General features: G+C 26.8%; 1 protein-coding gene across 1 annotated transcript; it reads right to left on the bottom strand.

Annotated features, from left to right (window-relative positions):
- Positions 1-4,558: 4,558 nt before the first annotated feature.
- On the bottom strand, positions 4,559-18,243 carry LOC129961949 (PRKR-interacting protein 1 homolog). The gene is made up of 7 exons (XM_056075597.1): positions 17,699-18,243; positions 16,811-16,889; positions 15,546-15,646; positions 14,687-14,772; positions 9,167-9,207; positions 8,870-9,040; positions 4,559-4,724 (listed from the first exon to the last, which is right to left on the bottom strand). Exons 1-7 carry the CDS (start codon positions 17,951-17,953, stop codon positions 4,711-4,713), a joined length of 747 nt encoding a protein of 248 aa, XP_055931572.1. The 5' UTR covers positions 17,954-18,243; the 3' UTR covers positions 4,559-4,710.
- Between the last annotated feature and the right edge of the window lie 904 nt (positions 18,244-19,147).

Genomic DNA, 19,147 nt, shown 5'->3' with positions numbered 1-19,147 from the left:
CATATGAATTCTGAGAAACTTTAAAACTACTTTTTGCAATACAAGTTAAATTATATTAACAATAAAGATTAAAATGATTTTTGCTCAAAACTTTAAAACGGTTCAATAAATAATTGCTCTTTGCAAGAGTACCTGAATTACATGCAACAGCATAACATAAAAAATAGTATAATTATATGTACCTAATCTATACTTATAATAAAGCTCAATGTGTGTGTGTGTGTGTTTGCGCTCTACAGGCCAAACCTTTTGACCTACAGCTACCAAATTTGGTACTTGGAGGTTGGGAATGTGCACCTGGGGTCCCTTTTTTTGAATTCTTAATTAGAATTTTAATTATTAATTAAAAACTAACTTTCCCGCCAAAAAAATCTTTTTATTTTCCCCATTGCCAAATGAGTAAGGCTTCAGTTCCCCCCCCCCCACGCTAATGAGGCTAGGCTTAACATTTTTCGACCGATTATTTCAAACGATTCTGTTTATTTTCTTAATGTTTGATGCATTTAAAATTAAACATTGCTAATTAATCGATCTTTCAGTTTCACTCTGAAGTACTTTTGAATTAAAATAAAACAGAATAAAGGAAATTAAAAATTTCTAATCTGCATAGCGTTACCTCAACTGGCGTAGAAAATTTCACGCATTTGTGTTATTGTAACTGGCGATGAAAATTTCACGCATTTGTGTTATTGTAACTGGCGATGAAAATTCACGCATGCGAATTGTGTTCTGATCGTTGACAACTATTATCAACGGATGCGGACTTGATTTAAATTATTTTTAGGTTAGTTGTATGCTTTTGTAATTAAATTGTATTTGTTAGTTATATATATTTTTTGTATATGCTTATAGTTTTAAGTACATCGTTTTTTAAGTAGTTTTATTAAACCCGTTTTCAACCGATTATTTTAAATGATTCGTTTTATTTTCTTAGAGTTTGATGCATTTAAAATTAAACACTGTTAATTAATCGATCTGCTCATGATGAATCTGGGAAAATTTTGTTGACAAATTCTTGAGATATTTCATATATTAAGAAAGTTATTCTTTAGTGTCCATAAAGTTTAAACGCTCAGTGACTGTTTTCAGTAATTATATTATAAAAAATGTTTTGTTTCAGCAAAAAATATTATTATATTAATTGCAGATTAATCCTTTAATTTAAGGCATATTTTCCACTTTAATTTAATGCATAAATTCTACGGGAGCTAACAGAAAATTAGAGAGATGCATATTACGTTATGACTGAAGGCCTTTATAATATTATGTGTGAATTATATGACTATCAAAATTTGAAGTTTTAAAATATTTTGATGTAGAAGCTATTAAAGTAGGAATTGCATAAAATATTTAATTATTAAAATTTTAACGAACATTAAGATTGGCGAACCGGCTGGTCGCCAAAGGCGGCTAGTAATATATATTTCAACAAAAAAGTAAACACAAGAACTTACCGAAATATTACTTCAAATCTTTCTTTAATAAATCATAAGAAAGTGCCTTAAACAAAAACTTAATTCTTTTCAGGTTACAGACAATAACTCAAGTACCAAATAACTGTTGCTTGCTTATTATGCTTAAAATGTAAAAAATCACAAATAATAATTAATTACAAAATTGAAATATCAGTTATTAAAATACTAATAATCACTTGATTTAAAACAAACAGTGCAGCTTTAAGTGGATTAGAAGGTTTTAACGCTTTTTTGTAGAAGTTGGAATTTTTTTTCAAGAACTGCATTTTTAAAAATTTCAGTTCTTGAAGTTGATTACTTTGTTTCCCTTTTTCTTTTCAAATTTTCGTTTAATTGCTTTTCTTTCTTTCGTTTATTTTTATATTGTTCGTATTTGGTTTGTAAATTCTCACTGTTAAAAACAATTGTCATAAACAATTCTTTTCGGAAAGAGGGTTCTTTTACTTCTCATGTAGATTTTTATTGACTGAAAAACTTCTCTTAACCTTACTGTTGCCAAGAGAAGAATATCATTATCATCTTTAATATAATATCTTTGCATCGTTTGGACGAGTTAAGAATACATAAAGGCAAAATTCATCATCATCTCTCTCTCTCTCTTTAGGTTTGAAACATTTTTTGATTCAAAACATTATTTTTTGCCTTATTAACACAATTTGGAGTCATTCAATTGTACTCACATAAGATGAGTAGCAATTTTGGCAGTCTGATTAAATGTTTCATTCAAAGTTTCCAGTGGGTTAAAACAAGAAACTGATCTTGATAGAAAGTAGACCAGAAGTGATCGTCCTATTAATTTTCTAACGCATTCAATTAGAAATTTTCGTGCACCTATAAAAAACATGCATAGGTGCCCCTCAAACGCTTTAGTTTGTTTAATATGATACAAAAAGAAAATCCCTATACCAATTTTTTTAGTCGGAAGAAAATTTGCGACATTTTCAATTCATATCCAAAATATCCCCCACTTTTAATGCATTTTTTTTTTTCCACACACACCCTTTCAAGGGTCGTGATACCAGATAAGTTAGATCTTCAAAAAGAAAGTGGACAAAGAACACATAAGTTTGGCATTCATATTTAAAAAAAAATCAAATTCATTTGCAAAGGAGCGAAGAAACGCCGATTTTGCATGTAAAAAGGAATCACTGATATGTTTTTAATAGTGAATAACTCCGAAGGTAAGAATGTTCTTTTCCCATCTTTCCAATAAAAACTTATTATTCACCCATCAGAGAATTTATCAATGATTTGATGACGCTGATTATTTTGAATCAGTGTATGAATAAAGAGCTCTTTTAGCTGAAGGAACTTCATATACATAGCACAGAGCTCTCATGAAATCAAGGATTTTCTAGCTCTGTTTTACCGAATCTTCAGAGCCTTCTTAATATATGATGTCAGTTCTTTAAAGAATATGAAATTGGCAGTGGAGCCATACATTGATTCCTGGAATAGTTTTTTCAACTTCAAAGGTGAAGTTACTTCTTGAAATGCATCAAATAAATTCTCCGCCTTTGTTGGTCGTAAGTGCTCAGAATTCAGATATCTCATTAGCAGCAAACATTAAAGTCTGAGATTCAAGCCCATTTGAGAAATTTAATTCAAGAATTCATTAAATCCAATCACAAAGTACTCGTATAAAAGCAATTCCTTCTTAAAACTTTCTTTAAAGGAAGGGGCTATCCCCAAATATTAGGAAATATGCCCTTTTATCCTTTCCTAATTGGATACATTTTGTGATTTCACTAGCCTTGAACATTCCAGAAAATAATTTTGCATTTCAACTGACCTCGATGATGGGTTATGGCAAATGCCTGCAGACACCATAAAACTTCAAACATAAAAATATCTTCTTTTAAGATATTTTTTAATTCCTAAAGGAAGAAAATTGTAAGATTGTATGGGACTTGACGGTGGAATATGGCTGTCCTGTGTTCCTGCAAATTCTGGTACAACACTCACATTTGGATTAGCATCATGCTGACTTTAAAAATAAGTTAGGACTTTTGGAGCACTTCCCTTGACGTACAATAGTTCTTGATGACAGATCTGCCTCATATTACTAAACTGTTTTTTTGCTGTACAAAGAACAATAACCTGAATATCTAGCATTAAGTACTTCTTACATACAATTTAAATCTTTTATCCACATACTGTTAAAGAAACATGTCACAATCTTCCATTACCTGGATGAATAAAATATGAAACAAAAGTAAAAGAAGAAATAACTGAAAAAGAGAAAAAATTACAATACTGAAAAATTGAAATATGTGCTTGATAGTTTTTTTTTAAAACCTAAATCATCAGAATTAAACTTAGAAGCAAAATTTAATTGGAGGAAACAAATTTAATTTTAATTCATGGTGGTGTCTATAATCCAAAGATAATATATGTCATGAGATATGTTACTTATGACATCCCAAAATTAATAAACATTGATAAGAGCCGAGTGAATGAAAAGTAATAAATAAAAATAGTAAAAATTGATCTTGATCAAAGTTTCATAAGAGGTGCTATTTACCATATCTATCAACTTATTGCTCGTTTAACTGTAATGAAATTTGAAAAAAGTCACTATATCCTTGAAAGAAAGTTGTCCCTGGTTATCGCTACAATGATCATTTTGAAAACATTCAAATAGAAGCTATTTGAATAGCTTCATTTGCTAAAAAATTTGAAAAATAAAATAAATATTCCCGATAACCATATTGTTTATAATAATGAATTTCCATTCAAATAATAAGACATAGAAAATATTTAAATTGAAAAAAAAAATCTACTTTCTAAATACACTAATAAAAGTGTTTTTTTCAACATTGATTCATATAAATTTAAATTTTCTTTCATCAAGTTTTTAAAGAAAATGTTATGCAATTACAAGCAGGAGACAATGATATGGCAATATTTTCTTTATTGAATAAAAAACACATTATTTAAATTTATACAACAAAAAATATATATTTAAGATTAACAAGTAGATGCCTATGATAATTTAATAAATGGAATACTGTTACAAAGAAATTAAGTTGTTACATTAAGATGTTAACATTGTCGACAACATTTCATTCTGTTATTTAAATAAAAACAGAATATTTTGGTGAGCTTCAAAAGCATGACTTTATAATACATATGGGATGAAGGATGTAGAACTCAATATGAGTTATTTTTTAATGAAATAACTGCATCCATTAAAGAGAATGTAGAAATACAGAGACACACAAAAGGATGAGGATCAGCATTCTTGTTCTATTAAAAAAAAAAAAAAGATTCAACATTAATATACATTATAAATAAAAATATACAAAAAATCAAAAAGAATACTTTAAAATATTTATTTAAGCATATATGCATATATTCATCAATTTTTGTTACAGAATATTTGCATTTGATTATAAATTAATTGTCTTCCATTTTAAAAATTCATTTATAATAATATTACAAGAACTAAAAAAAAATTTCATTAAGAAATAAGTAGCATTCACAGGTCAAAGGTTTAAAGATTAACTTACTCACGATATGATACTTGCATACAGAGTATAAAACAACAAAGATTCCAATTTTATTGACAGGTTACATAAATAAACAGATTACTATTTCATGCTGCTATAAATTTTTGCTTTTCTAAAAAAATTCTCTATCACTTAGCCAATTTCAATATTTTTAAATATATGGTGTTAAAATATTTTCAAAATCTCATTTGTAATGACACTAAAGGATTTTTTAAATCAAAAAATAATTTTAATGTAATTTTATTTAAGAATTCTTAAATCCTCCATGAATATTATATAAGATGATATCTGAACCTTCAATATTTGATCAATCAAAAAAAATTTACATTTGTGACATCTACATTTTTTAAAGAAATATTTATTGTTATTCATAGAAAAAATATTTGCCTGCAAAATTTCATTAATAGTATTTTCAAAATATCTGACAATATTAGCATTTTTTCCATTATTAAATATATCTTGTATCAGCTGAATTGCCATCTGAATTCTCTATAGTTCGTATTCACGAGGAGGTAAAATAAATAAATACATAAATAGTAATAATAATAAAATTTGATATATGAAAAAAAAAAAAAAAAAAAAAAAAAAAAAAAAATGAAAATTTACTAACTGAACGATTTTTTCCCATTATAAAATAATACCCCCCCCCCCACCAAACACACTGATATTTAAAATAATATCAATCTTTAAATTTCAAGTGGGAATTAAGATAGCTGTGTACTCAGTGTTGTTTAAACATTTAACAAGTTCAATCTAAAATATTCCTTCATTTTAGTTATAGCAGCCAGCAAAACACCATCCTTTGCAAGTTCTATTAGTGGAGAGAAACAGCTTTCCCAGACAGCAACCAATTGTGCAAGTCCATCAGTAGTGGATGGATTAACAAGTGTGGCCATGGCACGTTCTGTTTCTGAAACAACAGAACTTGCACAGAAAGAGAACACAGATCCAGGTGCAAATCAAGAATCTCAAGATGTTTCTCAGAAACAATCAACATAATTTAATGGAAAATAACTGCTTTCTACTAGACACTTGAACAGCTATAGCAGCTATACAGTGCTACTTTGTCTTCAATATTAACATAATGGACAACTTCAATGTTTGATTAGTAACTAACATTTTTATTATATACTGCCTAAGTACATGCATACATATGCCATTACCTACAATTGTTATTCAAGATTTTTTTCTTTTACAGTTTTTTAAAATGTGTTATCTATAAGCATCTTTGAAATTATTTAGACTTAAACCTTTGCATTTTTATGCTATTTTCTGTTGATTTAAAGATGTAATGGTTTGATTAAAAATAATATTGTTCAAAAAAATTTCAGACAATAATTTATAACACTGTATTTTTAATACATACAGTTAGAAAAAGAGTTCATAATTCTTAAACAAAAAGAGATAATGAAACCAATTAAAAGATTCTAGCATATAATTTTACAGAAACCTCTGCTGATAAATAGAGCATAATTTTAATTACATTAAGTGAATCAATTGTTGAATTATTAAATGAGGAAACAATTTTAAAACTAAAGTAATTCAATAGCTTTCCTTGTTTGCAACAACATTTAGATAATTACACAAAATCATCTTTTTTATGCAAGGAAAGCATATAAAATATATTAACAACACTAGAAGATACATGGCCATCTAGGCCGATTTTTAGCCAATTAGTCATATCTCAGAATAATTTCTCAAATTTACTCATGAAAAATAAAAAAATATGCACATTGGTAGAGTGCTTAAGAATGAAATGATTTGCTTGCTTCTAGTGGGGTCTCCCATATTCAGACTGTTTATAAACATACCAATCAAAATGGAACAATTTTACTAACACACACACACACACACAAAAAAAAAAAGGGGAAAAAAAAAAAAATTGCACCTAAATAAGAAATTTTTTTTCAATGAAATCAAAATTACATTGACTTTTGCTTAACAACTATAATAATAATAATAATAAAATCACTCGCATGCTGGTCTAATGCTTAACCCACAAAATAGAGGGGGGGGGGAGATGAAAAATTAGTTCTTATTGATTCATATTCATCAAACCATATAAAAAAGCTGTCATCCTTTCTTTAAAAAAATTACAAAAGGCATGTGTATCTATAATGTATCAAGCAAATTAATTTTTCGTATTTATTTTAAAATTTTGTTGAATGTATGAAGAATTTTAAACAAGCACAAAATTAAAAAAAAAAAAAAATGGTAAAAGAAAATATTAGGAATAACATACATTTCATGCCAACTATAACATCCATTTATCTGAAGAATTTAGTAATCCGTGTTCATAATATATATATGTTTAAATATATATATATTAAAATATACATGCTTTATGGAAATAATAGCAATAACGTCTGAAAATTCAACAAAAAGATCCCCTGAGGAAAAAAATAATTACTGTAAAATACTTATTTTATTAAAATGAATTGTTTTATATAGTACTGGGTCAATATTTTAGAACAAGTTTTGAATATTAATACCCAAAATTCATACTTTTTCTCTCGTAACATTCGATATGATCAATTTGACTTTCGAAGAAGGAAAAAGGGGAATAGCTCCATTTATATCTTTTTAAATAAAAGACACCCATTAAAGTTTAAAATCATAACAGTAACAGGAGCTGGGTTTTAGTTGGGTTGCCTTTTTCCATAATATGCAAAACCATCTTCGCTAATTATGTTGATTAACTTGTCATTAAGAAAAAGAGCAAACAAAAACTTTTGATGAAAATATTATATATTTATACACAGATGCAATAAATCTCTTACAGAATCTGTTTTAGATTACCAGCAAAAGTTTGATTTTCATTAGTTGCCAACGATATACTACTACTACCAACAAATTATCAAGTTTGATAAAAATTATCAATTATAAATTTTTTTTCAGTTTTATAATAAATTTCCCTCACTTTATCCAACAATCCGAAATTCCCTGGCAATTCCCGGTTTACCGATTGGCTGACCACCCTGCAACAATTGTAATATTGTTGATATCCTATGGCAACAAATTCCTTTAAAATAAATTATAATAAATAAAAGTGAATTAAACCTAACTTTTATCAGAAAACTAATATATATATATAGCTAGTTCACTAAGTTATCAAATAAACATACATTATATCAAATGGGGGTGGGGAGCATTATAAAGATTATCATATTGCTATAAAAGAATTTTTTTTCCCTATCATATTAGGAAATGCTATTTCACCACCAAAAAGATATAAGTTAGCCAGTTAAACCTGCAGTAAACTTAATGCGCAACAAAAAGCCAGCAAATCAACAGATTAATTAGAATAAAACATCCAAGTTAAAAGAAGACAAAATAAATAAATATGAAAATTATATATCACTCTATTGTAATACAACTCAATAATGGAATTATTAAAACTAGCTGCATGTATAGAATTTTTGGAGATAATAAAAATGGTAAAAGTAGAATAATTGAGGGATGAGAGCACAAAAGTAGAATAATTGAGAGCAAGAAAGTTACACAAAATAGGATTTGGGATTACTATGCAATGTTATTTTACATTTGAAAAGCAACTATTTAATTTCTCTTGAGAAGTTCAGAATTTAATAATGATTGTTTCAAGAAGAACATTGAGGAAGAAGAGAAAATTCAGTAAATATCAATAAGATGTTTATAATTTATCATGTTTACTATTAATAATACAATTGGTATATTACTTTAAAGATTATAATCTAAATATGTGTTGGACACATATTAAAAAGACAAGAATTAATGAAATTGGTAAAAACTCATTTCAGCAATGAATTGCCATCCTGGTCCAAGTGAAATTCTACAAAACAATCGTAAAGTATAAAAATTTTCAAAATTCAGAAAAACTATACAAAAGATATTATATAATACTTTTGGATAATTCTCTCTTTTCATTTTCTCGGTTAGATTCTGATGGTTCAGCTACAGGTTGTTTCTCGGAAGTATCTTTTTCACTTTCACTATTAGAGCTTTCATTTTCAGAAGAATCCTCCTCAGAATTGTTTTCTTTCTCATCTTGTTTGCCTTTCCGTTTAAGAAGACCTATATACAGAAATAGTAACAATAAATTTCTATAACTATTGTAGAAAAATAGTAAATTATTTCTGTATTAATTATATAGCAATATAAATTTGTATTGTATAAAAAAAACTGACAAATGTTACCTACCTTCAGCTTTCAATTTCTTTAGTTTTTCTTTCCTTTTTAATCTAGAAACACATACACAAAATCAGAATTTAGAAATATATATAACAAATAATTTTTTGAGCTAAATGCAATATTAATATTCATTCAAAAATGAAATGTTTTAAATTATTTCTATAAAAGTCCCAAGATTCCAAATATCTGTAATTTGAGTTTTAAATAATTTAAGAATCTCTCCATTTTTAAATTCACAGATTTGTCAAGGCCCAATTAAATAATTAGAATGGCAATTTCTATCCTAATGCTCTTTTGTATGAAGAAAGGTGGAAAGGAGGAGTGCACAAGAATATCTTTCCTCTAGATTAAAAATTAAGTAAATTACTTATTTTGTGAGGAAATATTAACACATATTTGGCAGAAAAATTAAATACATCTTAATTCTTTGAGTTACGGTATTCCACTACATGAAACATCTAACTTCACTTGCTTCTCAAATCATTACATTTTTTATAAATGTGGGGAAAAAAAAAAAGATTCGGATTCATAATAGATGCCAATTTAAATTAAGCAGATTCATAGTTTCTAACTATAGTGTGCTATGTAAAAGTCTGTTATTTCAAGGATTTTTTTTTCCTGCTTCAAAAATAAATGTTGGAAAAAAAAAAAAAAATTTCAATCTTATTTTAGTTGACTGTATTGTAAACTATTTAATCTTTCTCTCTATTTTTTTTTAATGTTTTCAGGAAAAGCATATATAAATACAACTGTTAAATAAAATTAGGTGTTTCATCAGCTAGAACACTGTCCAGATTGTGTTAAGCAGCAGGACAGTATGACAGAAAGAACATCTATGTCTTGTTTCCTGTTCCTTCGTCCACCCCCATAAAAATATGAATTCAAGGAATATTGGGGAGGAGGGTTAGAATTCTAGTAATGACTGACCCTTACTTTGATCAAACATCTTACTTTGATTTGACATACAACTGCATGTTTTTTTATTTTTTTTATTTGAGGTTCTTGATTTTGAATTTTGCTAATGTGCATTTTATATATTTGTGTAAATATTTTTTAACTGTATATATGCATTATAATTTATTTTCTATGTTAAAAGAATTGTAATTTTATTATAAATTAATTACATTATATATATATAGTGGAGAGGTCTACTAATTCGCTCAAAGCACTAAAAATGCTTCAAGAATTACACATGGATAGCATTTATATGGTGTACCACAGGTCATGCCAAATCTGTCACAGAAGTATGAAGTGTTTTTTCATTCATATTCAAAAAATTTACCCATTTTTGTGTTTTATTATAATTCTTGCTTAGTCATAATTTTCAGAGCTTTAGTGGAGTAATATTCCAGGTGACAGAACACACACAGAATCAAAATTGTAAATACAATTCTCATGAAATACTCCTTTAGGCCTGAATAGGCTATTTAAAGTTTAAATTCAGATGAAAAAAAAAAAAGCTGTAAAGGGCAGTGTACCATAAAGGAATGGAACATGGATTCTTTAAAATAAAAATATCAAAAATAAAAAGACAAAATTTTTAACAAAAACATCTATTGCAATACACAAGTACTGAAATTTAAACTTAAAGCTTCTGTTTCAACTCCTCTCCCTCCACCATTAACTACAAAAGTTTTTCAAATTAAATTGCCAATAAAAGTCATTTCTAAGGGTAATTCTTTATGCCTCAGAAATATCCAAGACGAATTGAAACAACATTTATATAACGAATCAAAATAAGAAATATTTTGAAAACGAAACGAAATAGTTTCGGAATTGCAACTAGAAATTATTTCTATTCAAACTATAACCAAAAATGGAACAGGAAAAAAATCATCATAGTATTTAGAGAGCGGAAATGCAGCTACATCTAAAACACAGATGAATTGAGACAAAAGTAATAAAAATCAAGTTAATAGGAAATTCAAATTAAACCAAATAAAAAAAAGAATCCGGGCTGAAGACTTTTTCAAGGGTCACCCTCAGGCAGGGATTAAAAAAAAAAAGGATTTTTTTTTTGTGAAGGAATGCAGACTAAAAAGTCAAATAATGATTCCTCGTGAAACTAGTTGCGATTGTGAAACGAAATAGTTTTGGAATCGCAACTAGAAATTATTTCTATTCAAACTAGAACCAAAAATGGAACAGGAAAAAAATCATCATAGTATTTAGAGAGCGGAAATGCAGCTACATCTAAAACACAGATGAATTGAGACAAAAGTAATAAAAACCAAGTTAATAGGAAATTCAAATTAAACCAAATAAAAAAAAGAATCCGGGCTGAAGACTTTTTCAAGGGTCACCCTCAGGCAGGGATTCAAAAAAAAAAAAAAAAAAAAAAAAAGATTTTTTTTGTGAAGGAATGCAGACTAAAAAGTCAAATAATGATTCCTCGTGAAACTAGTTGCGATTGCGAAACGAAATAGTTTTGGAATCGCAACTAGAAATTATTTCTATTCAAACTATAACCAAAAATGGAGCAGGAAAAAAAAAAAACATCATAGTATTTAGAGAGCGGAAATGCAGCTACATCTAAAAACACAGATGAATTGAGACAAAAGTAATAAATATCAAGTTAATAAGGAAATTCAAATTAAACCAAATAAAAAAAAGAATCTGGGCTGAAGACTTTTTCAAGGGTCACCCTCAGGCAGGAATTCAAAAAAAAAAAAAAAAAAAAAAGGATTTTTTTTGTGAAGGAATGCAGACTAAAAAGTCAAATAATGATTCCTCGTGACCCAAAAATCCCCTGAAATTAGGCCCAATTGATATACCATTTTAACAGAAAGGATAATACAAAACAATAAATTAGAAGAATACATCCACTAATAAGCAAAAATACAATAACAAAAATAACAATAAAACAAAAATACGATATAATAACACTAAATGAAATAAGTAATGAAAGACAAAAAGGAAAGAACATACCAGAAGCAGGCAAAGAAATTTTAAGCTATCGATTGCGATTCCTGCTTTTTTAAAAACCCCAAGCCAACACATTTAAGGTAAAAAACAATTGTCCCAGCGCCATCTATTGAGTGATCTAATATGCAAGGAAAGTTCTATTTTTATTTTAGGTAAAGGATTAATCCCAAATCATATTTTGCTTAATCAAAAAGTTGATATTACAGTAGTTTCTTAGAAATTCATTATTAATTAAATTTTTAATGAGGTTATCTGATGCTTCAAAATAGGAATTTTTATTATTGCAAACCCTTAAGATCCTGTTAAATTGTGAGAAAATTAGATTTTTGAAAATTTTAGAATTTAGATTGGAATGGTAGTTACATAGTTTTGTTATTTTAAAGTTGAATTCATCCCTTTTAGCGTAGATACCAACTATTGTTTTATCATAAGCAATTTCGATTTTTAAATCCAGAAAGGTATCCTTAAGTTGATTTTTATTTGTTACTGTTAGAATTAAATCTTCTAGATAGCAATTAGTAACAATATTAGTATTGTCTAAGTTTATTAAAAGTAGGTCATCAATATACCTCCACTCGTTTATTAAATTATATTTATTTGGTTTAATTTGAATTTCCTATTAACTTAATTTTTATTACTTATATATATATATAAAACAAAACAGAAACCCCCCTCATTCCATTCCATTCAGAAACACAATAAAAAAACATCTATGTTCATAGAATTAAAATCCTGAGGAAATATTTTGAAATTTAAAAATTTCTGCAGAATAAGAATACTGAAATTATTATCTTAGAATAACAATAATAAATTGTGTTCATCTCAACATAAAATGCATGCTATAGAAAAAAAAAAAAAAAAAAAAACTGGCATAGAATTCCCAAAAAGATGCAATTTTACATGAAAAAGACAGCAAAATTTCATAAATGAGTGAAGGAGATCAGTCTACTTCAGAGGTTTTGCTGAAAAACAACTTTAAATAATATTTTTTAAAATTCAAATCATAAGCAGCTCTTATAATCATACATGGATTTAAGAGCCATCAGATGACATATTCTTAAAACAACAATATTTATGTACAGATGATGTAAAAAGAGCTCCATATACAGAATTTAAAAACTTGAAATAAATTCCCAAAACACTGTATAATTTAAGTCATTATGTATAGCATGATATAAATTCTATAATTACAAGGGCAAATAACTTAAATACATAATAAATTATAGGATATTATATATAATTTATTATATTTCACAAGTTAGTTCAATCATTTCATTATACAAAGAAACTCAACCATGCTTTTAGTAATTAACATAAATATCCAATTTTTAAAAAATAGTATTTAAAATACAGCATATTAAAAACACTCCTAAAAAAAAAGGCATTGTAAACAAGATCAAATTCTTCCAAGTATTTATTATAAATAAATAAACATATAATTATAAAATTATCATAAGTAGATAATTAAAATTTGAAGTATCTATCAAAAAAAAATTTTTTTTTTAATTCACTTAAATGAGAAAGAAGCATATCTATACTTATATAAAGCTCAATGTGTGTGTGGGTAGGTGCTCTACAGGCCAGACCGTTCGACCTATAGCTACCAAATTTGGCACATGCATACCTTGGAGGTCGGGAATGTGCATCTGGGGCGCTTTAAAATTTTTAATTAGAATTTTAATTATTAATTAATAACTAACTTTCTCATCAAAAAAATCTTTTCATTTCCCCACCCCCAAATGAGTAAGGTTTCGGTTTTTTCCCCCCACGCTAAAGAGGATAGGCTTAAGAAATTTTCGGCCAATTATTTCAAACGATTCTGTTTATTTTCTTAATGTTTGACGCATTTAAAATTAAACATTGTTAATTAATCGATCTTTCAGATTCATTCTGAAGTACTTTTGAATTAAAATAAAACAGAATAAAGGAAATTAAAAATTTCTAATCTGCATAGCGTTACCCCAACTGGAGTTGAAAATTCACGCATGCGCATTGTGTTCTGATTGTTGACAACTGGATACAGACTTGGTTTTGAAGACTTAATATGTTTTCGACAGATTATTTCAAATGATTGTTTATTTTTATAGTGTTTGATGCATTTAAAACTAAACATTGTTAATTAATCGGTCTGTTTATGATGAATCTGAGAAATTTTTTTTTGAAAACTTCTTAAGATATTATATAAATTAAGAAAAATATTCTTTAGTGCCCATAAGGTTTAAATATTCAGCGACTTTGTATTCAGTACTCATATTCAAAAAAAAAAAAAAAAAAAAAAAAAAAAAAAAGCTTTGTTTCAGTAAAAAAAATATTATTATATTTATTGCAGTTTAATAATTTCCACTTTAAAAGCATAAATTATACGGGAGCTAACAGAAAAGTAGAGAGATACATATTATGTTATGGCTGAAGGCCTTTATAATATTATGAGTGAATTACATGACCATTAAAATTTAAGTTTTAAAATATTTTAAGGAAGGAGCAATTAAAATGAGAGTTCCATAAAAAATTTAATTATTAAAATTTTAACGTGCATTAAGATTGGCGAACCGGCTGGTCGCAAAAGGCACCTAGTAGAAAATAAATTAGAGAATGAAAAGGAACCTTTTTATTCTTTTCTTTGCTGTTTTCTCTTCTATCATTCTTTGATTTTCTTCCATTTTCCTATGGAACTCTTCATCTAATCTTTCCTAAAAAGCATAAGCAAATTCAACATTTGAATAAGAGACGAATTCTATAAAACAAGATAGTATTTGGCAAGGAATTTCAACACAAAATAGTATTTCAAAAGGGAAGGATCCCCAAAAATCATATGTAATATTTGTTCAACTAATCTGGATAAAGTACAAATTATTATTACTAGAAACAAAAGCATTTAAATTTATTACTACAAATAGAATAATATTCAATAAAATTAAAAAAAAAAAAACTGTATGCAGCATGATAGATATAATATTGGTAAATATGAAGCAACATTAATGACTTATTTTAGGACCTGGGAATATCATAACCTGCTGTCTAAAGCAATATATATTTCACATATTATTATTATTTTGTTGTTATAACAATGTTGTAGGATTGTTGCACGATTGTAAATTTGCATTCCATTAAATTTGTCTCAAATATTTTAGCTAGTTTAACTTAATTCACTGTAAAAAGAATCTCCTATGGTATTTAGCATTTTCAATTCTATTGAAAAATGACTTATTTCAATAAATTATTTACTCTTAATGATCTTCTGAGGCACTAAAAGTAAAAAGTTGACAGCAAAGTTTTAAAAAAAATTTACTTTTACTATTTTAAATACTTTTTAAACAAAAATCTGCGAAGAATATAATCAGACCCCAAATAAATAAGTGAGATGGAATAAATTAAGAACAGATAAATATATATATATATTTAGAGGCATTCAAGGTTTAGAAACTATATTAAATTCTTCAGGAGGTTAAAATATTAAACTCACTTTTTCACCTTTTTCTTCGATCATCTTCTGTCTGGTATATTCTTTTCGTCTTAGATGTCTATAAACATGAAACTCGCCACTCCCAGCTCCAGCACTTGAGCCTAATTAAGCAGAGAATAATTTTTACAGAATATTCAAATCTTCACTCTTTAATAAAATACTGTAAAAGTAGGAAAAATATGCAGTTTAATATACATTTTATTTCCTAAACTATCATATCAGAAGAAATTACATAAATTATAAATTTTACTTTCATACGTAGATTTATATATATGCCCTACAAAACTTTATTTCTTTTTATATAGCACTACATAAGTGAATACAATTAGATCTTATCACTTTTACTCACATAAAGTCATAATTTATGTTTAAATGAAATTCTAATAAAGCTTTCATTTACAGTTCCTTATTTTATAATGAAAGCAAAGTTTGAATGCAATGACAACATTCAAACTTATCATACATGATCAAACAAGAAAAATGAAGATAATTTTTGCTTTTTGATAAAAAGAAGAAATTTGCAAACATTAAAATAATGATTTGAAGTAAAATCTGGTCTTATTAAGTAATAAATATTAAATTAAATGTTGAAATATAATTACATAAGTATTTAATGAAGCTACTTAAATAAATAGAATCAATTTTCAACAGACAATTTAGAGAATGCATTATAAAAAAAAGGGTAGATAATTTTCCATTAAAATCAATTTATATTCATAAAAAAAGATATATATTCATTCATCCCACTGTAACAGTATTAATCTTTATATAAAATGCAGGAGAAAATTCAGTTATCTTATTAGAAGGTATTTGATGTACTAGGAAATGTTTTCTTTTCAAAGATAAAAAGATAAGGTTTGTGCCTGTATGCTTTCATTACCAGTTTTCTTGTTTCAGCAATTAAACTACCAAAACAAGAGACATTTGAAGCAAAACAATTAACTAATTAGAGTAAAGAAGTTATAAACAGAATAAATAAAAATGGCAAAGCAATTGTATCAGGCCACAAACAAAGGCATTACTTTTGCAGGTACATTATCTGGATAACTTCTTATAACAAAACGATTAAAAAGTTGCTCTAACTTTGCAGAGAAGTTAAAAATATTATAACAATCACTATTAAAAAATTATGATGTAAATAAACTAAGCCTTTCATTTGGAACATACAGCATGATTTAACAATAAAAATTTCATTTTTTTTATTTATTATAACCCATTTTTAATTTATTTACAAATAATACAAGTAATTGCAGAATTACTCTTACCCATCACATTACGAACAAATTCAGGTACAGTAAAACCTTTTTTCTCCTTTGGCATTTCAGGAATTATCACAGGCTTTTCCTACAAATATCAGGATTTTAATACATTCATCCATTTTACATGATGTATTTAAAACATGGCCATTTTAGAATGAATTATTAAATAACTATACACATTGATTATATGCATAGCTTTTAAAATTTTCTATAACAAATTTCACATATATACTTTGAAACAATCATCCCACTATCTCTTAAAATTATATTTAACTTTGAAAAGTAAAACTTATGATAATAATACCAAACATGAGAATGTTATGTATGCTTATAGACTTTTATACAACATACCATGAGAAATTTTTATCATAATAAATAAAGCTTTATCTTTGTATTATGTAAAACTTGTAAGTTTACTATTATTTTTCCATCAATCGCCAAAATTTTTTTTATCAAATCATTATACAAGTTAATTTCAGAATTAACAAATATGAGCAGAATGAAATAAACAAAATATCTAAACCACAGTTTTATAATTTAAAAAAAAAATAACAATTATTAAAAACTGTTTATTTTGGATTTCCTATTTTTCTTTTTTTTGTTGCTAAACAATACTTATAATAAACTTCCTTCATTTTGCATCGGTTTTGAAATGTTCACATGTAATTCAATACTTTCTCTGCATTATACTACTACAATTAATTTGTTAAATTTCATGAAGTATTATATCAGTTTTATAATAGGGAAAAAGAAACCTCAAAGACAATAACGAATATATATATATATATAAATATAAATTATTCTGATATTTTAAACTACATAACCATATCAATAGTGGTTCAAAAGATTTACGTATGAAAATTTATAACAAATTTATAAACAAAATTTACTTACTGGGTTTGCCATTAATCGTTCCAACTTTAACTTCTGGAAATCTATAGGAGTCTTTGGAACGAATGGTTTTTGTTCGCTATTCATTTTACAAATGTTTTTTTCAATTCGGGCAGTTCTGACTGTTATAAATAAAACACGTGCATAAAAAATAACACAGTTACAGAACAACAAACAACGATATTTCAGTTCCGACAAGAGAGAGGAAGTGACCTCGTCCCATGTAAGCAAGGAGAAAACTCCATAGTAAAATCCCATTAGAAAAAAAAAATCAAAATATGATGCAAATTATTTTCGTAACACTACAGACAGAATCTTTACTTCCACCAATTGGTAATTTCTTAAAAAGGCGGTAATTTGTCAAATTTAAAACTTCACAACAAAAATTCCAGGAATACTTTGAAAATTAAAATTTTTTTATAGATTTCCAACAGACAATCGGGAGAACTTCTTAATGAGTAACAGCACTATGCAAGATTTGAGTAAAATGCAATTCCCTGCTCTAGGTTTTCCTGTTCTTGTAATTTTCCTGTTCTAGGATGTACAACCGGTTTGATTGGCCTTCACTGCAGGATTATTTTATTTTTAGTAAAATGGCATTTTATTTTGAATTCGAAATATAAAAAAATACTGGAAACTTTACAATAAAAATTAGATTCGCTATGATTTTGGTTACTAACTTTTATATTTGAAAAAAAAAAAAAAAAAAAAAACCTGAAATAATAAGTGGTAATTACAAAATACGTGCATTTCGATTTCATTGGTTCTTAGTAGTCACATGCTTATTGGGATTTTTTCCTTGTTGTAACAACTACGGATTCCGGTTCCGGTTGCGAATTATTTTCGACCTGAGCACAACAATGGGATGTAAACAAATGTTAAATTCATTACAACGTGATACTTTTGCAAGTAATTATTTATAATTAAAATTTAAAATTGTTATAGATTTTTGTTGTTAACTGAATGAAAATAATTTGCAGCGATATCGTTTTAATGTGTAATTCAAAAACGAAAAATCCAATTTAAAACTCATTTAAGTAAAAGTCCATTAATGCAATTTAAAAAAACACTCTATCCAGACTTAAAAATTACTATTTATTACTTTTCACGATAATTTTAACTTATTTAATAATTTTAAAATGTAAATTTTATAGCATAATTTTCATGCTGCTGCCATATCACGCTCTGTAGTTACTATAAACAGCTACATTAATTATTTTGCAAAATTTTTTATGTTATTGCAATAACCTATATGTTCTTTAAGTGACATGAACAGATTGCAGCTTGTAATGTTCTGAAAAACTTTTTGAAAGTTTTCAGTTGTAGTTGCTTAAAATAATTCCCCCCCCCCCTTATTTGCAAATGCAATAGCAACTTTAAAATTTTTAATAATCCGTAATATGCTAAGCTGATTTAAATTAACTACTATTTGAAATTAAACAAGATTGAGGG

Source organism: Argiope bruennichi, chromosome 2 (genome assembly GCF_947563725.1).
Source record: "Argiope bruennichi chromosome 2, qqArgBrue1.1, whole genome shotgun sequence".
Taxonomy (NCBI): domain Eukaryota; kingdom Metazoa; phylum Arthropoda; class Arachnida; order Araneae; family Araneidae; genus Argiope; species Argiope bruennichi.
The sequence above is the reverse complement of the archived record's forward strand: the minus strand, read 5'-3'. Positions and strand labels throughout refer to the sequence as shown.

What these genes read in the sequence shown, in the direction of transcription:
- LOC129961949 (XM_056075597.1), bottom strand. Translation starts at nt 17,953, where the DNA reads ATGGGATTTTACTATGGAGTTTTCTCCTTGCTTACATGGGACGAGGTC. An exon ending in GCAAAGAAAAGAATAAAAAG is followed by an intron (nt 9,208 to 14,686) that starts GTTCCTTTTCAT and finishes ATGTGTTTCTAG; the next exon opens with ATTAAAAAGGAAAGAAAAAC. An exon ending in AAAGAAATTGAAAGCTGAAG is followed by an intron (nt 9,041 to 9,166) that starts GTAGGTAACATT and finishes TTCTGTATATAG; the next exon opens with GTCTTCTTAAACGGAAAGGC.